The sequence below is a fragment of the Struthio camelus genome, chromosome 2 (genome assembly GCF_040807025.1).
Source record: "Struthio camelus isolate bStrCam1 chromosome 2, bStrCam1.hap1, whole genome shotgun sequence".
NCBI classification, from domain to species: Eukaryota; Metazoa; Chordata; class Aves; order Struthioniformes; family Struthionidae; genus Struthio; species Struthio camelus.
In genome coordinates, this window is record NC_090943.1 from 103,516,854 (window position 1) to 103,542,239 (window position 25,386).

Sequence of the window (25,386 nt, forward strand, 5' to 3'; positions counted from 1 at the left end):
ATGAAGGAGAAGAAAGTGATTGGGGCCAGTCATCACTGATTTATTGAGGGCAAGTCATGCCTGACTGACCTGACAGCTTTTCTATGATGAGATACTTTGTTCAGTAAACAGGGGAAACCAGTGGATGTCATTTGCCTTGATTTTAGCAAGGCTTTCAACACTGACTCCCAAAATATTTTTCTATCCAAGTTATGACATTATAGTTTGGATAAGTGGAGAAAGAGATGGGTAAAAAACTGGTTGTATGGTTGCACTCAGACAGTAGTTCCTAATGGGTAGACCATCCTTCTCTTTTATAATAGCCTCCCTGTAGAATGTAAGCGGAGTAGTGCAGGTGTCTATCCTGCGACCTATCCTGTTTCACATCTTTATAAATGACCTGGGGAAGATGATGGAGTGTTTGCTCATAAACCTTGCAGATGACACCAAATTGGGGGGAGCAGCTGATAACACTTGAGGGCAAGGCTGCCATCCAGAGGGACCTAAGCAGGCTGGAGGAATAGGCTAACAGCAACCTTATGACATTCAGCGAGGACAAACACAAAGTCCTGCACCTCGGAAGGCAGAAGCCTGTGGCAACAGCACAGGCTGGGGACTGACCGGCCAGGGAGCAGCTCTGTTGAAAAGGGCCTGGGAGTGGTGGTGGCTAGCAGCAAGCTGGGCATGAGGCAGCAGTGTGCCCTGGCAGCAAGGAAGGCCAAGAGCATCCTGGATTGTATTGACAGCAACACAGCCAGCACATTGAGGGAAGTGACTATCCCCTACTACTCAGCACTCGTTGGACCACATCTAGCATACTGTATCCAGTCTTGGACCTCCAGTATGCTAAAGACATCGATTAACTGGTGAGAGTTCAGCAGAGGGCCCCAAGATGGTCAGGGGCTGGAACACTTGCCCTGTGAGGAGAGGCTGAGAGACTGAGCTTTTTCAGTCAAGAGACAGCTTTGGAGAGACCTGTCAGAAGCCTGTAAGTACCCACAAGGAGGTCATCAAGAAGATTGGGCCAGGCTCTTCATAGCTGTGCATGGTGAGACAATGAGAGACAATGGACATAAAGCAAAACAAGAGAGGTTCAGAATGGATACAAGAAAAAAAAAATCCCCACGAGGACAGCTAAGCAGTGTAGCGGGTTGTCCAGGGAGGTTTTGTAGTATCCATCCTCAGAGGTTTTCCAGACTCAACTAGATAATGTCCACCAACTTGGTCTGACCTCAGAGCTGACTCTGCTTTGAAAAAGAGATGGGACTAGAGACCTCCCAAAGTCCCTTCCACCCTAATTATCCTATGATCCTAAGACTACAAAACTGGATGAAAGCCAAGTTGAGGACTGGTAGTGGTAGGATTTGACTGGGCACTCCTTTAATTCCTATACTACTGTTCCCAGCACACCAAACCAAGAGATATAGGTAACACTCTCCAACATCTCCCCATGTCTGCACTTCTGTTCAGTATTAGGCATAATCTCTCTTTTAAGCCAGAGAAAGACTATAGAACCTGCAGCTGCAGTAAATATCTTTACTCAGGTTTTACGGGCAGAATAACGATCTAAAAATAGCCAGAGAAAGTTTTGAAAATTCATTACCTTGAAAGGTTGGGTTCACAGGTATGATCGTGACCCAATGAAACTGCATGTGTGTCTGAGCATTTGTTTAACATATCATAGGATGGAAAAGCCAGTAGGTTACCAGTATGCTACTCATTTGTGGTTTGCTGGTATGCAAGCTGCTCATTGTTTACACCTGGGTATAAAATACCCACAAAATTAAATTAGGATAGGTTAACTTTGAATTCAGAAGCAAAATGCATTGGTTATACCAATTTGCATCACCTCTCTTCTGTTTTTGAGGTATTCCCAAATTTTGGAGAGTTGTTATATATGTTTCAGTCAGTACTTTCAGTTAGACTACACATTACTCACTTCCAACATTTTCCCCCCTGAGATTGGTGATAATACTTTAAAGCACAGATTTGCTTTGATGGTTTGTGGTCATAACATTTGTGGTCACCCAATACTTCCTGATTTTTCAAAAGGAGATGAAGAGTAGATGTGTATACTGCAAAGTTTGGGAAGATTTTCTGATTGATTTAAAAAAAAGATATTTCCCTCAACAGCATCAACACGTTTTTGCCTTAAAGCTACTCTTCTTTTTTGTGTCTTTCCCCTCCTTCCCCTCCTCCACATCTTCTTTGGACTTCCCTTGTTTGCCCCCAAAGTTTCAATATTGCTCCTGATAGCAAAAGCACATCCCTTTTCCCTTCTACCTTTCTCTTACTTTGCCTTACGTCAATGCTTCGGTTTTTCTTCCCATGTGACAATCCGTCCATCGTCTCTCATTTCTAAACCACTATTTTCTTCTTTCCTTCCTGCTTTTTTGGCCAACTGTCTTTAGCTGAGAATCAGAATTCGAATCCTGTCTATTCTTCAGATGCTTGTTTGTTGACAACCTTTTCCCCAGCACAGTTCAGCAGCATTGCTATCAATGATTTTTTTTTTTTAAATGTATTTTAGGGGTTGTCACGTTTACCTCTTACTGTTTATAATAGCTATTTTGAAAGCTTTCTCTGTTCCAGCCCTACAAGGTTCTGAACACTCTCAGTTGGATCCTGGGATGCTTAGAGATCTCTGACCCGAAACCATTTAGGCACTTAGGATATGTTTCACTTTGAGCACAGGAACAATCCCATTGATTTAAATAGGACTACCCGCAAACTGAAAGCTCAGCATGGTCTTTAGTACTTGCCTGACTGAGGCCAAAAGGCTCAGGATCCTAGTGCTTCAATACCAGCACTGGCTGCAAATGATTCAGGATGTAACACCCTGACGGCAGAACGCTTGATGCTCCAGAGATTTCTAATCCAACTACCCAGCCTAGTACTGGGGCTCTGCAATGAAGGAGGTAATTTTGACTTCTTTCCATGGGTATGCAACACCAAAAAAGGAGTTCCACAATGTTCCGCAGAGTGTACAGACAAACCTGAGATGATATATGGCGTTGTAAAGGTTTTATTGACATTCATTTAAGATGATCTATATAACTCACCTATAAGAAACTCAACCTTCCCAAAGTCATGCCAATAAAACGTTTATGCTAGACCATCGTGTATTCTCTGTATGTACCTCTATATGCATACACACACACACACACACTTCATATATCTTCAATTACAATAAAACTAATTAGCCAATAAATCACAGTTGAGGCTGCACCTCATTTGTTCAGAAATCCAAGTTCAATTTACATACTAATGGTTGCATATTTGCCTTTAATAGATGCACTATTAGAAAGTAAACATAATAAATGAATAACCATTTAAGCAAGGAGTTACCTACTCTTGATGAAAAATATCTGAAAATGTAGCAGCCAGTAAATCTATTTACTTTTTTATTGGGAAATAAAGCTAATCACAGACTAAGAAGATAAATATAAATTATACAGTGTAGCATACTAACGATAGATCAGCCAGACCCATTCTTTGCAGGGAATGCAATAACATCAAATTGGTGGAAATAGCTGGCTTATACATTAGATGTTCTCCTTTTGAAGCATGGAAGAAAGGGTACATGCTAAGCTGGTTTAATTTGCAAAAGTTTCTCCTTGGATCTGCCACTGCATTTATTTTTGGCATCTCCTAAAGCTTCAGGACAAGCTAGCTATCTCCCAGCAACAACCAGGTACATGCATAGGAAAGATGCGCGAGGATGATGACTATCTCAGTAAACCGAAGAGTGCACAGTGAGGTTAAAAAGTGGTACGGTGTAACTTTGTGAACAACAAGAGGTCTCACATATGTAGCAAATGCTGCAAACTGGATTACTGGATAAATCCCTCCCCATTAAAAGAGAGGCCAATTTCATACAACACACTCAGCAAAGGGAAACAGGAGTGTGCGAGGAAGTTCCAGCCTTTGCTAACTAGCACTGCTTGTTGGTATGCACAGGAGTGAGAACAGCCCACTATGATTTCCTTTCTTGTATAATGAATCACTTCCTCCTACACAACCACACCTTTCAGAAGAGATCTTTTTCTCATCTTCTGCTGACCTTGACTGTTTACTTTTCAAAGCAGAGACAGTCTCCACACGTTAAGACCATGGACCCCATGTGGCTACAGCTGTGTGGCAGGTGAACTGAGCGCCACTTCTAGCTGCTTGTCAACTCTCTCTCTCTCCTCACCCCACTGTCAATGGTTACTAGCCCTTCAGGTCTCCCAGTAGAGCTGCTGTTGGAGCTCTGTCTGTCTGGGCTTAATCAAACTGGTCCTGCTTAGAAAGTCTACTATTTCAAGTATTGAAGCTAACATAGGTCATTTTGAAGCAACTGAGTTTGGAGAGAATGCATGTGCCAGCAGATCTGAGGAAGGACTAGCCTGTGGAGATGATGGAAGGCAGTGGTGAAAAGAAAGTACTGTGAGGGTTACTCCAGATATCATGGAATATTACAGAGGAAAAGAAGGAGAAAGCAACTCCTATAATTTCACACAGGGAGTCTGCAGTTCAGCTAGGAATTAAATCCAGACTCTCTCTGTACCAGTGCTTGCCTTAGAACACAACATAAACATGCCGCTGCTTCACCTCAGTCAGGGCCACAAGTCTCATGTGCAATCAAAATAAATAATTATTTAAAATAGCAGCAGCAGCAGCTGCCGTCACTACTGCCACCAGCAAATGAAAGTGACTTTGCAAGAAGAGAATGCATCAGCAGTCAATTGACAGGACATGCCGCCTGCTCGCTGTGGCAGTGAAATGATGGAGATCCCAGGAACCATCCTGCCTAGAGAGCCCATTCGTCTTAATCAACACCTCCGGGCATGCCGCACTTCATATGAACTGTGAGTGCCTTCCTTCCCTAAACGTCATTTCATTTTTGTACCTTTTCTTGTGAGATGTCAGCCTGTGGACACATCTTTTTTGTAAGAATGCTGGCTCAGCATGAATTAGAAAGCGACTGCATGCAAGTATGCTCAGAGCTCTGATGAGCAGACATATAACACAGCGTACTACATTGGATCCAAGCCATTTATTTTACTACAACTCACACCTTGCAGGCGCTTAGTCTCTCTTTCCCTGTCCATTCTCAGTCATCCTCATTTCATAGCCTGAAAGAAGCCCTACACACAAGTGACTGAAGGCAAATAACTAGCCTCTGATCCCCCATACTGCAGTGACTTGTGTCAAATGATGGCTTGAGCGATTTAGATAATCCAGACCAGCACAATAATCTGATCTGTGGGGAGAAGCACTCTAACACTGCAGTGTTGAGTAACCACAATGGTACCAGCCCTGTCAGCTTCTCCCAGCAGCTTTTTGACCTACTAAAGCCTGTACGCATATCCTAAGCAACTGTGATGAGACAGAAAAAGGCCTGACACATCCAGACTGTTAAAAGGCACAAAACATGTACTTTAAGTCCTAAGAATATGCTCAAATTAAACTCCATCTTTGAACAAGAGTATATTTAACCCAGCTATTACTAAAGGTTACTGCTTTTCAGTGCAGTGTTCATCTATTTCAAGAACATTCTAATGAACAGGAAGAAAAATATAAGTGTTGGTGCATAATATTCAGATTATAAGAAGTGGGGTGAGAATGTCCAAAGGTCGAGAGGTCTGCCTCAGTTAAGCAGGCAAAGGATGGACATTTATCTGGCCCTTGTGAGGCTGCAGGGTTGGATCTGTGTAATGAAAGGCTCTGAAAACATCTGGTTTGTCTTGGTTCAGTTCAGCTGAAAAATACTTCTATGCAGAAATTCTGGCACTTTTCTAATATCCATCAAGATTTTTTACAGCATCAACCCTGGAAGACAGTTGTGAGATCAGGCTGAAAGTTTTTTTTTTTTTTCAAATATGGTATGAATAAACCATGCGATTCATTAATTATGACTCTTTAGAGAGCAGACAGGTGTAGAAGGTCGGCTAACTTGGTTTTGCAGCATAGCTCAAAAAAGAGAAAAAAAAAGAGAAAAAAAATTGGCTTATTAACTCCCATCACCCAAGATCTAATGACAGCACTGAAGACTGCAATGCTTTTATTTGAAGAGTCATTAACCCTTTTTAAAAGCAATGTCAGTATATACGGTCAGAGCTCAAAAACTCATTGTAAGATATCAGATGAAAGGTGGATACAAGCTTCCTTTTAAACAGAAAAAATAGCTTGTCTTTAGTCTTTTATATTCTGAGATAGAGTTAAAAAATGTAAACTAAGGGCTAGGGATAATCACTCTACCAAAACTGAAGATGGGACACCCAAGATGCTTAAAAAAAAATAAAAGTTCATAAAATGGGCTTGATATCAGAGCAGAAAACTGCTTCTAAAACATTGGCCAGAATGCATCTTTAGAACGGAGAAAGAAAGGACTTGAAATAATTGTTCACCTATCTTTCCATCTCTGTTGCTCCTCTCCCACACCCCGTATTCTCACAATCTCTCCACCTTTCACTGCGTGGGCTATGATAAACTACCAACACATTAACACGATATAGCAGTAGTTAATGGCCCTGTAATAAAACTCCAGTCTTTCTGTCTGGTCCAGCTTAGAGCACAGTGGCAGTTGACAGCCCCCACCTATTACCTCATTCCTCCTGATCCATTCTATTACTTAAAAATGCATTTCAGCCAAATCTCAGTTTCATCATTATCTCTAAAATGTCAGATTATTGGAAGTCTTGCATGGAGAACTTCTCCCCTTGTACCAGGTTGAACCAAGACCAGGTGAAAACAATGCTGCCTAGCACAAAGAAATGCCTAAAGACTTATCAAGACATTGTCACCACTCTCCTGTTGATGGCACAGACAGTTACCCAGCAAAACAGTGCAAAGCCATGTATGTGCTCCTTGTGATCCCTGCTCAGTTAATACTCTAGCACCAGCATCAATTAAAAAGAGAAAAAAGAAAAAAGAAGAAAAAAGATTTCTTTCACTTCTAGCTTCCTAAAAACCGTGCTTTTTACTCTGAACCTGGCCACATTAACCCATGCCTCTGTCACCTTCAGATCACTTAACTATACCTGACTTTGTCTGAAGCTGAACATGGCAATGACAACGCAACCGACAGAAGGCAGCCCTCTCATCCTCTGTTTGGCTCACCCTCAACATCAGACAACATCATCCTGACAATCTGGGCTCTCCCTCAAATATCCAATCTACTGTTAATACCAGTTTGAGGCTTGGGTCCACAGTTTTAAAGCAAGTAAGAGTCTCATCTTATTTTCATCAAAGATCGGATTGCAAACCATTAACCAACTAACAATCTATGCTCCCCAGGAATATTGCCAACAAGAAAGACCAGGGCCGAAATGAAGAGGACAAGAGCATCCCTTCCTGGAAAGGACAACTTTCTGTAAGAGGAAAAGGGAAAACCATTTGGACAGAATCACCTTCAGGAAACGTGGCAAAAAGCAGTCTTCTTTCTGTAAGTGACAGCTGCAGTCTGACTATCCCAATGCCAGTATCACAATAGCAAAGGAGACAAAAAGATCCAAATATAGTTTTGACTCTATCAGTGAAGATGTGCCAGAACTGCCATGAATCCCAAAACGGTTGCTGCTACTGGTTTGATGTGGAGACTGCTCAAGTATCACCTGAGCATTACCACTGTTCATTTCCCCTTTCACACTTTCAATTCTTAAAAAACATAAACAAGCTGTTCACAAGACAAGAAAGGAAAAGGATAAAAGGCAGTAGCAATAAGCATTTTAACATTTTAGTACTACAGACTTCAAGTCTGTACTTCTACTACGCAGCTATGAGCTCAACTCGCCCATAGATTAGCAAAACCAGCTGACTTGAACCTTCCTCTGCCCATGCTGAAGAATATTATGGAAGAAGCATTTCCACTCAATTCAGTTATGTTTGATTACTTTGCCACTACAAATGAGATAGGTTGACAGCTAGGAAAAAAAAAAAAAACACATGAAGCCTCAATACAGGAGTTAGAAGAGAAATATAGAAGAAGTTGAGTCTGCACCCTCTGCCCCACTACCACTTGGAGGAAAGAGCTGCTACTGTGTGCCGAGGCATGGAAAAGTTGCATATTAATAGCTATTCCCACTGATATATTAAAGATACAGAGGCCTGTTCACAAAGCATTTTCCCAGTATCTAACAGGGCAACTCACACTGACTTCAGTGAATGTAGAGTAAAAAAACAAAGAGAAAATCTGGAAATGTATTACTATATTTGAACAGTCAGCATCCAATAGATTTATATATTAATACAGAATTACAGCCCCGATTCAAGAACATCCCCAAATCAGGCACAGGCCTAAATCAATCCCTATTCTGGACAAATTTAAAAGTGAAATACATGCTTAATATTTCATTTTCAGCATATAAATATATGCTTAATATTCAGAAGGAAGATAGTCATTGGATATCAGCAGCAACCCACATTACCTGGCTCAAAAAATGTTACTGTCAAAAGCTGGATTTTGCTGTAATATATCAGAGAATCATGATAGCTGGAACGCTGCTATGTTAAAATCTCATTTGTTAATGGCACAGAATTTTAATCATGTTCTGTTCTCTAGGATTACACGTACTTTTTACTGACAGAAAATTGTTATTATATATACGCTATTTTACCTGGAATTTTATTTTTTGGCAAATGTGAGGCACAATAAACTGCTTCAAGAAGCGTTCATCTTCACTCCAGAACAGTCGGATGTCAGGTATATCGTACAGGATCATGGCCAGCCTCTCCAAACCCAAGCCAAACGCCCAGCCAATTTTATCCTGAGCACCAGCTGCAAGAAACAAAGAAATAAACAAGATAAAAATTCAAGAGCTTAAGTTCACAGCGTGAAATATTGCTGATAAAACGTTCACCTCTTTCCCAAGAAAAAAAGCTGATGTGGAAAGATAGCAAAGCCTGCAAATAATTGCCAAATGAAAGATCTAAAGGACAGATCATCCTACCTGCATCAAAAATAGCAGTAAGATTGGGTGTATCATTGAGTGCAGGAACCAAAAGTGGCAACAAAGAAAAGCTGCACTTGTGGCTTTCTCAGTCCAAAGTTTCAACCAGACTTTGAAGAATGCTGCATACCATTACACACCACTTTCCTTTATTGTCCTTAGGGCTGAGCATTTCTCATCTTACTCAGTTGTATTTTACAATACATGTAGACATGAATTTCCAGTTTAAAATATTTTATTTGCGTTGACAGTCCTGGTCAAGCCTGTGCAACATTAACATCACATCCAAAGTTTGAGAGTACCAAAGCCTCCTCTTCTGAGGCATCTAGAAGAAAGAGAGCAGTCACATGTGCAGAGCAATGGGATGTGAGGCACTGCCACGTTAGCAGTGCACCTCCGGCCGGGGACCTCTCAGGCTGCTGCACCGGGAAAGCCACTGCTCCCATATATGTGAGTCTCCTTTACACAGCACTGCATATAAAAAGACAAGGATATTTAATACAGAAGAGCTTTACAGATATTAATAACCTGGCAATTCTGTCTGGATAGTAAATATTAATACCTGCTTCATTTACAGGACAGAAGCACTGAGTCTTTAAACAGTATTTTTTTCCAACACCACGAACCAGACTCCATATTTAGGCATCATCCAACTTGATTATCAAATAAGTTGAGAGCCCAGCAGCTCTGACAAAGGCTCAGCGTTTTTTAAAATTCAAACATATGTCTAAACAAACACACTTGCTCTGAAAGGGTGTGGGGGAGTCAAAGAGAGACTTCACCCCTCCCCATCAGCACCAGCACTGTGCCCTCAGGGCATATAACATTACTGCATCTCTCACAGCTATCCAGTTAGACCAAGGCTGTACCTCTCCCTAAGTACTAATTCAAATGCTTATTTTTTGAAAACTTTGCACTTAGGAAATTCCCCACTATTATGCAGGAGGCTGGAGGGAGAACTCTGCTTGCTCATTCCTGTCTATTATCAGAGAGGAGAAAACAGCGCAATCCCAGTATTTGGGCTTTTATCCTGAGATATGCTGCCATATTTGATGCAGAGAGGAAACAATAGAGCTCTATATAAATTAGGCAATGGCATAATGAGGCTGGCAAGAGAGACACAGTCCTCATTTTGATTCTTTTAATTAATCTGAACTTTCCTATTTACCTGGAACTCTGGGTCCCCAGCAGAACTGATCTGTGCCTGATTTGCTACATCAGCAATGTTGCACTGCTCTTTAGAGAAAACTGCCGCAGGAATTTGATCAACCTCATAACCATCATCCTCAGAGTACCCTAGATATTCTGTCTTGTCCTTTCCAGTGTGCTCATAGTCAAGATTTTGCACTTTCTGACCTTTGAAAGTAGACAGTTAAAATACTGAATCACGGAAGTCCTAAGAAATAGAGGACAATATGTGAACTCAAGAGGCACCAGTTTACATCCTCACGGCAGAGCTGCTCAAACTCGTATGTTTAGACCAGCTAGCAGATTTTCAGCCAGAGGTTGAGGTTCTGAGAAACACAGCTGGCCAAAGTGGCAAATTTCAGAGACCTGGTGATTAAATCATAGCACCACTGTTTAAAATAACACAGCTCAATGGATAAAACTTGCCTGACAAACATGCTTTCCCCAGTTTGCTCTCAAAGGTTTGTAGATCGCCAGGCTTCTGATGCTTCATGTAAAAAGAGTTGACCACTCAGCAGAAGAAAATTGCTGGAAGCTTTGCATGCCAGTTACCCAGAGACAGAAAGGAAAGGATAAAACAGTTTGACTAGTTTCCTTCACTGGGGCCTGACACAGCCCAATCTGACTGAAGGAGAAGGTTGCGCGATTGCAACTGTGTCTCGCAGGAAAGCTCAAGAGTCCTTACCTTCCCTGAGAAGTCAAGTCTATCTGTTCTGTTCTTAAGCTTCCAGCCCAGATGAATCAGTTTACACTTAAATATAGACTAATCAAGCCATTCTCAAAAAAAATTTGTTAAATGAAAGCTAAGTTTGATATTTCAATCACAATTGAAATGCAATAAAAAAGGCAAGTTAAAGTTATTCCCTAATGTAATATCAGTCTTCAAAGATAAAGCTGCAACTGCAAGAGCACTCCATCATACTAGCACCATCCATTTACTAGCTTTCTGTGTCTTATGATACTACTACCAGTTTAAACTACTTCATCTAGGATGGAAGCTGTTGTAATTCCTTATTGAGACATATATAATGACCTGCTAGAGCTCATGGATTATATTCACTAAATTCATGCTATCCACAGACAGAAATACTTAACTTCCCAAGGAAACAGTTGTGTGTAAGTCAGGATATTTTGTCTTTCGTGTAAGATTTTTAAGTCACATTTTGCAACATAGAATTAGGAACAAGTTGAGAAAACTTTTTTTGTTATACACTTCAGTCACGCTTATTTTTATATGGGATGTGAGGCACTGCCTTTTATTTAACAATTTTCTCTACTCCTGTAACACTGCCAATAAAGAAATCTTTCTTTCAATACAGCCTAAATTGGGTCTTCAAATCCTTACACTCAGCAGTTACTGAGAAGTAAAAGAAATTAAATTTTGATCTTGGATTGAGGCAAAGTCAGGAGCATACAACAGCCTGCAAACAAGTCGTGCTTTGCAAAATGCCGAGAAATTAATATATCCAAAGTGGGAGTAGCTGAAGGCTCGGATGAGTTCCAGAAGCAAAGACCTGAATTTGCTCTCCTGCTTTCAGTCCAAACCATGGCTGTTACCTGAGCAAATTCACAGACTAAAGCAGAGGGCAGAGAGGCGGACAGATTCCCAAGCAGCCACAGCCTAGCCATCATGTTTTACAAAACCTGTCAACACTTTAGACTGTGTAGAAAGTAATTCATAGACACAATGAACACATGCACTCCTGAACACAGGCCCAACGACTACAACACATGAAACACTGAATAAAATATAGCCTTAGAGTACGCTCCCCTAATCCACCAGTGGAAAACAGAGGACAAGGAAAATCAAAATTCAAGGCTGTAGCCTTCCTGCAAAGCACAAATCAGAGAAAAAGATGAAACAAAACCTCGGCCATAGCTGCTATTTAGCAATGCATGACACCTCAGATGGTGAACGTGATTCACAAGCCTCAATTGCAAACATACGTTCTCACCCTATTAGACATCTTTTGGGGGTACCTTCTCATGCAAATAATATTACCTCAGTCTTCTGTGGATTGTACCTAAGCCACTTGTTCTCAGCTTCCTTCTCTAGGGTCTGATTCTCTATTTGCACATTCCCCAAAGCAGATAATGTCATGAGAATACTACCCCAAAACAACATCAATCTCGTGTCTGGGTTCCTTCACACAGAAGGCCCAACAGCCCAGGGAATCAATTGCAGGGTCATATGGAAGACAGGAGTACTGGAGCAATTCTTCTCAAAATCTAATTCTACAAATCACTGAAGAGCTCTCTGAGATTTAGATTTTATTGCAAGCTGACATAAAACTTCAAAAATTCCTGAAACAAAGACCTGTCTCACATTCAAGGGCTACGTGACTAACAGACAGCTTAGGAGCAAGGGTTTGAAAAACAGGTTCTGCAAAATAAAGATTCACTTGTCACTACAAACTAAGAATGCATATTCTACACGAGGGGCACAGCAATGAGGTAAACCATATTTAGCCCATGTGAGAAATAAGCCTTTCTAAATCCAACATTTAAAATGGTTTCGTAGCTTAGGTAAAACTCCAGTATGTGTGGGAGCCCAAAGTCTTACATGGAAAACCCCACACTGAGGCATCAGTCTAATACAGAATTGCTCAATGGAAGTGCGAGGTCAGGTGGCTGGAATGTCAATAAACTAAGGCAAAAACAACCGGCTGAGGTATCCTTCTGAACTGCTTCCTTCAGCCAAAGCAAAAATCAAAACTATCATATTATTCTCTAACTCCATTAAACTGATGCATTCTGGCTCCCATGTGCAATCCAGTTGAAATTACATCACAAAAGGACTTGGCTTTCAGACTACGCATGCTAAATGAGCCACTCCTCAAGAACTCAAGAAAAGAAGTAAATATTCAGTTATGCCTATTCTGTGGAAAAAGAACTGATCTTTTTAAAATCTCATCTGTGGAATAATTTTCTAACAATAATAGACGCTTTGAGACTACAGCTTTTTCTCCTGGGTCAGACTGATCTGTTTTGTTTGCTTCCCTCAAAGTTCTTTTGCTTACTTTTCAAGGCTTTGATTGTGTTTTTAATATTTATGTTATTTTTGTTCCATAATCAAAATAGCCTGGTAGATACCAAAGAAATAGACTATTTGAAAAATTTCTACCTAGGGAAGCCATCCACCATATTCAACTTCGCTCTAATATGTAATTAACTCACACCATTATACCAATATTTCACCAGGCTAAATAGCCAAGGGGAAAGAGTTTCTGGTAGAAATGAATGACTACAGCAGAGGAGGGCAGGAGAACTGGAGTAGAAAGAAAAAGAAAGAATAAACCACAGCGACAACACGAAGGAGTTTTCCCTTTGTTCTATCTCAGCCAGTCATTTCTTAGCTTCCATTTATTTTATTTTCCTGCTTCTGAAATTTCTCTATTCCCTCTACCCTGTTCCTTTCCACTTTACTAGCCTTGCCTAACTACATTTCTCCTATTTCCACAAGCCCTTGTAAACATTCACAACAAAACCAAAGAGAAAACCACGACTAAATAGAATCTTACTTAAAACTTCCGATATTTTTGAAAGTTTATAAAAATACACTGCAGTAACTTTCAACCTTTCAAATGATATGAGATGAAGCGTTTACTTAACTCCCAAGTGCAACACAAGATATTGTACACATACCTACAAATACTGCTATGGTATATGATCATGCTTTCTCTCTGCACTTCAACCTACAGTTCTGAACCAGTGGCTTTTTTTTTCCTTCACCCCTGAACACCTCAAGCCTGGACAGCCTCCACGGAGGCCAGCACAACCTGCTTTCTTAATTTATGTCACAGAGCACAAATGAGTTGACTTTGTGGGTCTATTCCCCCGGCTCTGCCTGAGGGTTTGAGAACTGCTCTTTTTGGTCTGTGCATGTAAAAACAACTTCCATTCCCTTTGAAAATGCTTTGTTCATTCAGGCAGAGTTGGATTTTGAGCTGTTGCATCTTTTAACATCTTTTAATATTGTTATATCTCCCTAGACACTGTGGCCATATAAATTTGAAAAAATATCTTATAAAGAAATACATGAGAGTTAGCCATTTGGTGGAAAGAAGGAAGTCTACATCACAGTTCAAAAAAAAAAAAATCTAATTTTTCAGGGGTATAAAGCACAGCTGGACAATTTCAGTCCCTACATATCCACCACCTAGAGGCAAGTTTTCTGGCAAAATTTCACCAGCACCAACTTTGACTGTTAGTGTCTTATGACGTGATCTTTACTTCAAGAACAACAGACAGAGTAAGGAACAGGAACATAAAAGGTTGTCACAATCTGATTCAGTCTTCAAGAGATTAAGACTCCCCCAAGAGACTGAGGCAGCGTATGACTAGACGCTATTTAGCATGTTTTGATATTCTTCTTCAAAACTCAAAATAGTCAGAACATCTCTATACATCACATCATCCATACAACCCCACTGCAGTATTTCATCGCAATTCCGATGATTCTCCAGGTTTACACAATTAATTTATTTCCAAGGTCACAACATGAAATACCCAAATGTACCTAAATGCCTCATCATATAGCACAGGCTGGAAAATCTTTGTTCAGAAGCACTAACCCCAATTTTCCTCTCTTCTTACTGGAGAATTACTCCACCAGCCCTGTGCTACCACACCAATTCAAAGGGTTTTTCTCAGTGATAGCGCTGAGTATGACTGCTTAACTGTGGCTGCCGCTTAGCGTTTAATGATAAAATGAAATCACACCGCAATGCCCACTTCTCTTCTGTGGCAGGGACTGAAGGGTTACATTCAAGACAAAAGAGAGTTCTCTCTTCTACTCGGGTCCAAAACATCTTCTGAAATCATATCTGGTCATGCAGAACACGATGGCTATTTATCTGTTTTCTCTGGAATTTGGGCAGCTTCCAAGAGGAAGCAGAGGTATCTGTAAGAAGCTGCCGAGCAGAAGTATAAGTCTGGGGGAAAACATTGCCTGCTTCACTACTACAAATTGCTAGCTGTCTAGCCTTAGCTGGTCTCTTAAGGTCTATTGTAAAGGGGAGAGAGAAACACTCATGGATAATTATTCCCTCTGTCATAAAATAGGTGGAAAAAAATGCCCATGTGCATTACTTATCTTTCCCTGGAAGAAGAAACAGAATTTGTGCAGGCAAAACACTTTTAAGTCAGGGAAATCAGGTGAGCTGAATTTGACGCTATTTAATGTTGAATTTAATGTTGTGTCCATTTAATGTTGAATTTTCATTCTGAAATAAGCATGCATGTATGATTAACCAGAAGAGAACAAAAGTCCCTAATCTCAGAACAAGCACAACACATACATTTCACTTTTAGATTTCTCTTTCAGATTTCACGGTTCTCATGATTTTAGTAACCTCTTTCATGATTCAGATAAGGCACCAGAACAGTGGGAATAGTGTTTTGAGGACTTTCCTGTCTTTTTCTTCCCCTGCGTGCACTCCACAAAGTTATCTATAGCTCTTTTTACTGTAATTCATCTCATCAACTCATCTCATTCACCAGAATCACAGCCAGACCTTCCCCCTGCTCTCCTTGCTTACCAGTAGAATATTCAGTTACAGACTATTTTGAAAATTAACCCATCATCTCCATATGAAGCAGGCGGTAATAAAAAACTGAATTGGAGGGGAAGTAACTGTTGTGCCTTGAGGTTCAAATGAACTCTTCTCCCTCTACTTTCTAATTTGTATGAAATTCCTGAGCTACAACAGCACCATATTTATTCCTCAAAAATAATGCTATCTTTAAAAGTGATAGAAATTGTATTATACTTTAGTATATAGTGGTTGAAGGCATTTCACACCATACAATATTAAGAGCCTCTATAGTGAACTGCTGTCACAGTTGGAAGCAGTGTAACATAGAGAAATTCCATGTTAATAAACTATAAACTGTATAAGAAAAGCTTGGTGAAAAATACAAGAAGTTTGTTTGAGGTCCCTGAAACAATTTGTGGAAGCACCTCAGTTGTACATTTTGCACAGGCTTCTTGCCCATTCCTGTCATGTAACTGACAGGGCACACAAATGATGAGGAAAACAGAGGCAGAAGCAGTAAAATATACAGGTGAAGTAGCTTATGCTCTGCAATTATTTCTAGCAAAACAGCAAAAGCACAACAACCCTACGGTAAATGAAATCTACAGAAAAAGAAAAGGAATTCTGCAAGAATTTGCTTTTCTCTCAGAGACTAATTTCTTGGCAAGATTTCGCTGCTCTTCGTATACCTTCAAAATCAAAACCTTCATAGACAGTCTTTCAATGGACACTTTAAAAAAAAACCTTTCATGTGTTCCCTATCACATTTCGTAGCAAAGGGTATCAATGGCAAAACGCTCCCTTTATTTGCAAGACAGTTTTCCCAGGGATGACAGGTGTCCAGGGAAGCATTTGCTCTTGCTAAAATTAAAATCATAATACTGCTTAATTAGACAACAGCAATGTGTCCCCACAGAGTGAACTTGTAAAATTTACTTGGGTTGGAAAACTTGACGGCATTCTTTCTAATAAGGTATCTATTCATCAGCAAATGCTGGTGCCAGCACAACTTCTGCAGCAAAAAGTTGGTCCTGTTGGGATGAAGTGCACATACAGTACAGCCATACTGGCAGACTGCTTCTAATACGGGCCTAGGGGGTGACACAAACACAGGGGTTTGTGTGCTACACTGAATTACTGATATGCTGATGATGTACCACGGGTGCTGTATGCTTATGTAAACACTCTCAGCATCCCATAGACAACCTCTCCACCAGAGTTATAGCTGGTGAGTAGAGTTATACTGCTAACAGCCAGGAACCAAGGACAAGTTCCCCGCGAAAGGACGTGCTGCAGTTATAATCCTGTAAGAACTCTCTCCCTAAGTATTCACAAATTGTACAGAACAGCTTACTCCTTGACAGAGCGAACAGCAGCACAAAACAGAGCAGCTTTTCTGGTCTTTCAAGGAAGAGGCAGTTTCCTCAGAAAAGATAGTCAAAGAAGGTAAAGACTGCAAAATAAAGCACTCCAACTTCCACAGTTGCTTGAAAAATCATGATTCTTCCACAACGTTCATATAAGCCTTCAGTTAAATCTAGCATTTAGTATGCATAATAATTACAGACGTACATACACACACACAGAATTACTCTACATAGCCTCTTACTATATTGCACTGATGACCCATAAGACTGTGATGACATACAACACAGTATCTATATTTTTCAGTTTTCATTTTAACGCAGCGAAACAGCCCACAAAAATGGGCCTTCTTACAATACTTTGTTTCAATGAAAACATTTAGACATTCTGAAATGCTAGAATTAAGGTTGCCTGAGAAACGCTAAAATGCCCTCCTCTTAGAAATACATTATGATGCTGTCTTCAGTGAGACATTCAAGTATTAATTTTTCCACAAGACCTTGATCTATTCAGCGCAGAGAAGAGGCAATGGTTAGTTAATGATCCCTGCTTGCGCTCCTTGCATTGCTGAACATGTACCCCAGCGCCTTATGTATTGAGCATTATTCAAACAGAGCTCTGAAGACATATTATTTCTTTTATGAACTTCTACACGAAGTCTCACGCTATTGGAATGCTTGAAAAATATTACATTTTTTTTTCCCATGTGTCTCTGTGAAGTAAGGAAGTATTACTATCCCCTGCATTGCGGATTGGGAACTTGGGCACAGAAACTTTGACATCAAAAGCATCTATTAATTTTGCTCTCGATCTGAAATACCTAGGACCTAACGTTACCGAGCACCAAGCATTATACAGTGTTTAATATGTTCAAAGTACAGTTCCCTATTTCTACAGCTGCAGCTGTGAGCGCTCAACACTTCTGCAAATCAGACTCCAGGGTCTCAAGTCAGGCACGGAGTCAACAAAGAGCACACAGCCAGTGGCCACATGTGAAAAGTTTGAGTTAGGAGAGGTCCCTATGCTCAAGTTGGAACTTTGTCACTTAGGAAAGAAGAGAAGCTAGTTGTCTCCACAGCAGCGCTCAAGTGCACAGCACTGTCATTTAAAGCACCCATTTTTGGGCCTTCCAACTATGGCCTCAGTGAGGCAGGTGCTTGCAAGAATAGCATCCTCCACTCAGCTGTCTTGGTTCATTTACAGAGCAGTGTCCATCCTGGACGCTGAATGGTGGCCCTTCGTGGGGCAGGAAGGAAGCATATGAGTTTGTGCCACCTCCGTTTTGACATTTCACAAATTGCAAATAACCAGTTGTGCAAACTTAGCACTGTTCTTTGCTTCCTAAACTGACCCTGTTCCCTCCAGAATTCCAGCTTTTGCATCAGGACAGTCCTCCTCTCCCTTGCCTGGACTTAGCAAGGCAGCCTTGGAGATTTTGAGAGAGGGAGCCTCTCTGCTCCCAGTGAAGGTACTGATGGCTGACTAGAGCTGAGGACTGACCTGCAGAGCCTAATTCAGCCCATGCCCAGCTCAGAGCGAGCAGTGGAGGAATTCACAGCTGCTAACAACCAAAGTTACTTCTGGGCCTGCACGGACTGCAATTTTGCAGAGGAAGTCAGACCTAAATGAACTCCTGTAGTTGAATGTATCTCTATCCTCCACAGAGCTAGAGCTCTATCCTACTCACAGGCACAATCTCTGAGAAGAAAAGTACCACTCACTGAAATCAGGTACATACCTCTTGCATGCTTTTTTTGGTTTGTTTTTGCCAAAATGCCTGCCTCACCTTTGGGTGTTTTCCCAAAACACCTGCCTCCTTTAGTAAGCAGCGAAACCTGCAAATGAAACGGGCTAAAGAAGAAATTAGCCTTCACTAGGAGCTGTCTCCAAACTAAGGATATATGTTTAAGAGCTACTCTGAAGCCCTGTGAAGACAATGGGGGGCGAGAGGGGAAACACCTACACTTCAGTAATCTCCCGAAAAGCTCCTCCTTCACTGAAGAATTCCTCATTCAGTGCACAGGGCAAATGCGCAGAAAACAGACCACTGTCTTGCAGGGAAAAAAGAGACATGATCATGTATGTAAACAGTGTGGGCTGCTAGTATCTAAATAGAAAAGAATCAAAAATAAAAGTTACTAGTTCTCTAACTGAAGTTCCTTTTTCCTAGTTGGTAATTAATTTGTTGTTATGCACTGAACTTCATTTAGAGTAAGTAATGCCACTGACACTTAAAGAAATTAATGATAAAAGAAATGCTAGACCCTCTCGTTCTGCAATTCCTGTGTAATGACAATTAATGAAATACTATTTTCCACTGGGAACTGCTTTAAGCACTAGATAAAGGGGCTACTGTGCTTTTAAGATTTACTCTCATCATCAAATTGCATCTCTTATAGTTATCCGAAATATAATTAAAAGAAGATTTTCCTTAAAAAACAAATCTACAGACAGTTCTTAATTATATCTTGTTTCCCTCACAGTTTTAAAGTTGACAGCAATTGCTATAGTAACCCATAACTGTGTCTGGTAATTTTTGCCCTGCACTCATTTAAAGTTCATCTTGAATATCAGTCCCACTTGTCAATAGAAGAGAACCTGAAAAATATTAACATTTAGTTTTACTGGATGGATAATAATTGGGTTGTTATTTTGTCATTGTGTAAATTTTCAGTGGCCTTTCCAAAAAGATATAACAAGTCAATAGCAACTGTTTCTTCTGAGCTTTCTCCTTATTTATTTTCTTATTTTTAAATAGACATCTAAAGTTTCTTACTCCATTTTCAGTTACATACATTTTCACTTTTTAAGGTTGAAAGGACATGCCTAAGATGCAATCAGTTGGGTTTTGTTGTTGTTTTCACTTTGCAATTTATTTTAATGGAGATTTTTCTAAGTTTGTTTTTTCTCAGTTAACATATTCAGTATTTAGAGCAAAAACATCAGGTTTTCCTGCCCAAAGTATGTTAAGAGCTTGCTCCCCTCCTTAACGTCTCCCCCTCCCAGAAGATGAAAAAAGAAAATACAATAAATATGAAAACACAGACAGGCCAGCTTTCAGCAGTTGCGTATTTGTGCATCTTTTAAAGAAATTACATTTGAACACACATAGATCTGCTTATGTATATATATACCTACTGAACTCACTGAATAACAGTGTTTGTAAATACAAGTTATATCGGCATAGTTACGGACAAAAACGTTATCAGCCCAAATCCTATTACTTGCTCTGCACTCTATCACCATATGCTTGGCATCACTTGGAGCTGCCTTCTTTCTGGTGGGCAAGGGGTCTAATCAATATCAGAGACAAAGTCAAGCCATAGTCCTTCTAAAAGATGGTATCACCCGCTTCAGCAATATTCTGCCTCACTGCTGAAAGCAAAAGTTTGTTCAGAAAAGCATGCAGCAGGGGAAGTAAATGGGAATGCAAAGTCTTTGCACAGTTGCAGAGCCATGAGCTCACTGGGACTACAGACAAGGTCCAGCATCGTCCAGCTCCAGCATGACTGGAGCACTAGATGGACACAGGCTTTCTGGAGACATTTAAAACTGGACTGAGCAAAGCCCTGGGCAACCCACTCTACCTCGACCTGCTTTGGTGTGGGGGCTGGACGAGACACCTTGTTGACACGAGGTCCCTTCCAATCTACGGGATTCTGGGACTGGTTTTATGTGTGTGCATGCGTGTGAGTGTGCACATGTGTGTGAAATTCCTGGTAGGAAAATCATGCCACTGCTCAATTTTTTGCCAAGGAGAAATTTTCAGCTAGGAGGAAGCCCAAAATATTAAGTTCAATAGGAAACTTTACATTTAGCCATTACACAGGATTTCAGCAGGCTTTACAAATAAAAGTTTCCTGGAAGTCTATATGATAACGTTGCCAAAACAAATGCAGGTAAAATATGACAGCGCAGTATTCTTTTTCAATAGATTACACTTTAAAGTAACACATCCTCAAACTAACGAGGTGATTTATATGCAAGCTCCCTATCAATTCTTTCTTTAGTAAAAAGGCAAGTGGGGTAATCCTGGGTGGATAAACTGCATACTTCCTACATGACAATAGGTCAGAATCCCAATTTTAAGTACCAACTCTTGCTTAGCTTCATCATGAAATTACAATCAGAACTTTTATAATGTTATTTGTCATTTATAGACCACTTCATTTCAAGGCATTGTACACAAATTAATTAATATTTAATGCAGCTCTTGCGATTGCAGCACCATTTAACAGACGAGAAAGAGGCTGGCTCCAATGTATGCCTTCTAAAGAAGTGACTGATCTTTGGGTGCCAAATCCTGGGCTTCAGGGAGCTCAATTCAAAGGGTCAATATTTTATAAAAGCACTCAAACACATGTACTCAACACATTCCTTTAAGAATATTGTAGTAGGATGTTTATAGTGAACTGAACACAAGGACAAGATTTTATGGGCTCCCACACTAGACACCAAATTACGTAAGATACTAAATTTTGCACAGAATTAGCTAACGTGGTCAATTGCTGAGGTTCATGTCTTGTAACATCTATGCAATCCCTGAAAATCATGTTAAACAGCATTTTTAAACCTTCTTTCCTCATATTTTTACAAATAATTGTTTGAATTTTACTTTAATATTTTGGAAAACAGAAACTTCTGACAGGAATGTAATGCTTTAGATCATAAACCTGATATACATCATCAGTCATTCAAATCAAATACATCCTGATGCAAACAAACAAAAATTGCAGACCATCTCAATTGCTCAGCACCCACTGTCTTGACTTTCTGATGTTATAATTTCACTAATGTTCTAGCTGTGAAACACTTGCAACACCGTCAGGATCTACATTTCTGCTATAAAAGACAATGAGCATAAAGGGATGTGTCATAACATGTACCAAAAAGCAAATTAGAGTTCTTTGGAGGATGCCTTACTTAGACGGACAAAACAATGCATGCTTTTGTGGCTAAAGTCCCTTGGCATTTCTAAGATTGCAGCCTGTAAGAAAAAAAGAAGTCTGTGAAGGTATCCAAAGATTAATTAGGCATGCCATGTTCACATACGTTTTTGGTACGTGGAAGTAGGCCAGTTCTATATTATATGGTGAGTTTTCATTGAAGTTAAATAGAAGAAATAATAGGAGTTATCAAATCAATGCACAGATACATAAGACCATCCAAACCAAAGGGGATTACATGTTGCAACTACTCCATTACTAATATGGGATTGGAAAATTGATAATGCCAAGTAGAAAACTCCCCTACAGGGAGATCTCACCAGATGGCTTATCTCAAACCCTGAAGGAGTTAAATAATAAAAGACAGTAATTTTCCAACAGCGATTGCTGTGCAGATTCTGCTGTGCGATAGCAGTGCAGATTCTAGGACAAGAACCAGGCAGGGCCTAGAGAAACTGGTTTTTATGAAGCATTTTTATAGCAAGGCTCCTTGTATTTTCTTGCAAACATTAAGCCTGAGAGAAGCACTATGAGATAAGGCTACCATTCATCTTATATTAGAGATGATGAAACTCGAAGCATACCGCTGCAATCCTTAAAGAAACCAACTTAATAGCTGAGTGAATGATGTAGCTCAGAATTCTTGATTTTTAGAACTGATGTTTGAGTCATGAAAGTATACTTTAACAGAAGTCTGCGTACTCTGCTCCAACTTTGAGAAGCTTTTGAACTTTCAAATATATTAAATTCTACACCATGATGCTGCAGCAACAGGATTTTAATTATACAGTTTTAAATTACTTCATCTAATCGATTATCTACTCATACTGTTTGTGAGGAATTTGTTATGACAAACTGAAAATAAGTAAGAATTCAGGATGTGTTTTTAAAATTCCTTAAAGGTCCATTTTATCAAAAGATACTGAGCCTATAAGACTTCCTTACTCTGTACCTCAAGACTAGCCATATATGAACAAGTTACACTTAATAAAAATACATGATTGTGAGTGTGTGGTATATTAGGTATATGGGATAACAAGCATCATCAGGCTTTGCCATGTCAGCTAACTGCTAAGCATTTGAGGCTAGAAAGAATGCTAGAAAGAAATATAGACAGTACTTGTTTCTCTGATGCAAATATTACTAGACATTAGGTGGAACAGCAAGATGGACCACCACTCAACTGTAACACAGAACTTGCTAATTTTCCTTTTATCATTTCTTTTTCATTGAAGTTTTTTAAAAAATATATGTACCTCTAAGAATGCAAAACACAAAACACTATACAATCGTTATAGTTGTACAGGCATGGTCTGGTATTAACATATTATAAACTTAACAGAATCATCACAATTCCATTTTCCTTGTCAGTTCCTACTGCACCAGTTGCATAAAATTACAAGAGGTTTTTCACTTCTGAGCACTGTTTTCATCATGGTTGCCTGCATTTCCAAACAATTTAAAACGTCATCGGCCATAAGATACAACCAGATTAATCAAGGTGTCCTTGGATAATTATCAAGTGGAGTTTGCAGGTATGTTATCATAACCTTTCTTTCCAAAAAATTTATGCAATTCCCCCAAGTCAGATAAGATAGAAACTGCTTTAGGGTATAGTGTTGTTTGAATGAATGTAAATCTTTCTTGTTTTTTGGTGTCACAATAGAAAGAGAAGTTCCTCTGCTGAACTCTTAGAAAAAATCACTGTTGTCAGCAGATTTCAGGAGGTATTCATTTCAGGAGGTAAAATCAAATGAAATAGTTTCCCTATCCAAATATGTAGTCAGTAATTAAAATTAATTTGTGCTTTTTAATAAGAGGAAAAAAAGCTATGGGAAAGTACAAATCCGTATTTTGGATTTAAAATAAAACCTCTACAAATGTATGTAACCCAAAACTGAAATTAACAGGTTTCTAGGTTTGTATAAAGAAGCTCTACTCTGAAATAGCTTATAGTTTATGTGCAGTCAGCTGGACTGTGTTGGAACTTGTACATGAGAGGCAGGATGAGAGATCGTCAAGCACAAGAGCACAAAGATGGAAAACAGAATGAGAGGTAAAAAGGGAAAAAAGCACACTTGCCTAGACTGGACTGCATAACGTGCTCAGCTGGTGTGAATTAGTATAAAAGCTCCTCCAACCTCAGTGAAGCTGTGCCAAATTAGACCAGATGAGATCTTAGCTGCCATTAGCCAAAGGGCAGAAAAAGAAGAAAAGGAAAAACAAAACAAAATGAGAAGAAAAAAGAGAAAGGCCCAAGTCTTATTATTCCGATTTCCACGCACGTGCACACAAAAATAGAGCATTGGCTTCGCTGAAGTTACTTCTGGTTTACCTCAGCATAAGTAAGAGAAGAATCAGAAGTATTGTGTTCCCATGGGTTTGCTCACAAACATCTATTATGCCTCCACAATCGCTAGAACTATGTAAGACCATCCTGTAATAGCATCTCAGATGAGATTAAACTCACCTTATTTCAGACTTCACTAAAAAGTCTGAAAGCTGGGGCAGACAAATCAGGAGGATTCTGCCAAGTTATAATTTTTATTAGCAGCTATATAAAGGCTTGGGAAAATTTCATCCTTAAAGAAGTCAAAAAAATTCGAAGGCTGTAAACACATACAGTAAACCAAGAAAAGCAGAAACGGACTCAGGACACCACCCTCCCCCCACAACATGGGGAGATGGAGGAAAGTTCGGATGGATATTTGTGCTTGGCCACTCTGTGCCTTCTCAGACAGAGGGGCTTATATATAGCTTTAGCCAGTATTTACATTTCGACAGCACTTTCAGACAAACAAAATTGCTCTTTCCTCTCCCTATTTTGTAGCCAATGTAGAAACTGAGAGGATGTCCATGCCACACACAAAGGCTAAGTAAGGGTGCACAGGCTCTTTCTCACACAAGCCAGCTCGGCTGCCAGTTCTTGTCTGGTCAGGGCAATAGGGAACTCCAGAAAGAATAATTTATCCCACTTCTTTCTTGCTGAGATAAATCAGCGAGCTCTGCTACAGCTAGCCTGTTTGTGGTAGACCTATTTCGAGGCACAAAAACATCTACTCATTTGCCAAGACTGCAGAATGCTCCTGCTTCTTCCACTGACTCAAAAACTGATGTTTCATTCCTCAGTCTTCTGCTCCTATATAAATTCATCACCATGTCACCTTTATTAAACCAGCTTAAATTAGCAAATCTGCCACCTATATCACAAAATCACAATTGCGTACTGATCCTCCCAAATTTTTAACCTCAAAATTCACATAATTGCACAGATGTGCTATGATAAGAAAATGGCAAAGTCTGCCAGTATTTATCTTTCCTCTCTTTGAATCTACACAGTTCAGCCAAGAAAGGAATGCGAATTTGCACAACTGCCTGTCAAGAAGTGCACACAAATAATTATGAGAACACATTGTACTCTGCCCTTAAACTGCTCCG

General features: G+C 39.9%; 1 protein-coding gene across 8 annotated transcripts in view; it reads right to left on the reverse strand.

Moving 5' to 3' along the window:
- FARS2 (phenylalanyl-tRNA synthetase 2, mitochondrial) overlaps nucleotides 1-25,386 on the reverse strand; it is a 259,641-nt gene that overhangs the window by 104,625 nt on the left and 129,630 nt on the right. For all 8 annotated transcript variants that reach the window (XM_068931926.1, XM_068931927.1, XM_068931928.1 and 5 more), the window contains one exon: nucleotides 8,580-8,740. In XM_068931926.1, the coding sequence (XP_068788027.1) occupies nucleotides 8,580-8,740 (161 nt within the window). The remainder of the gene's footprint in view (nucleotides 1-8,579; nucleotides 8,741-25,386) is intronic.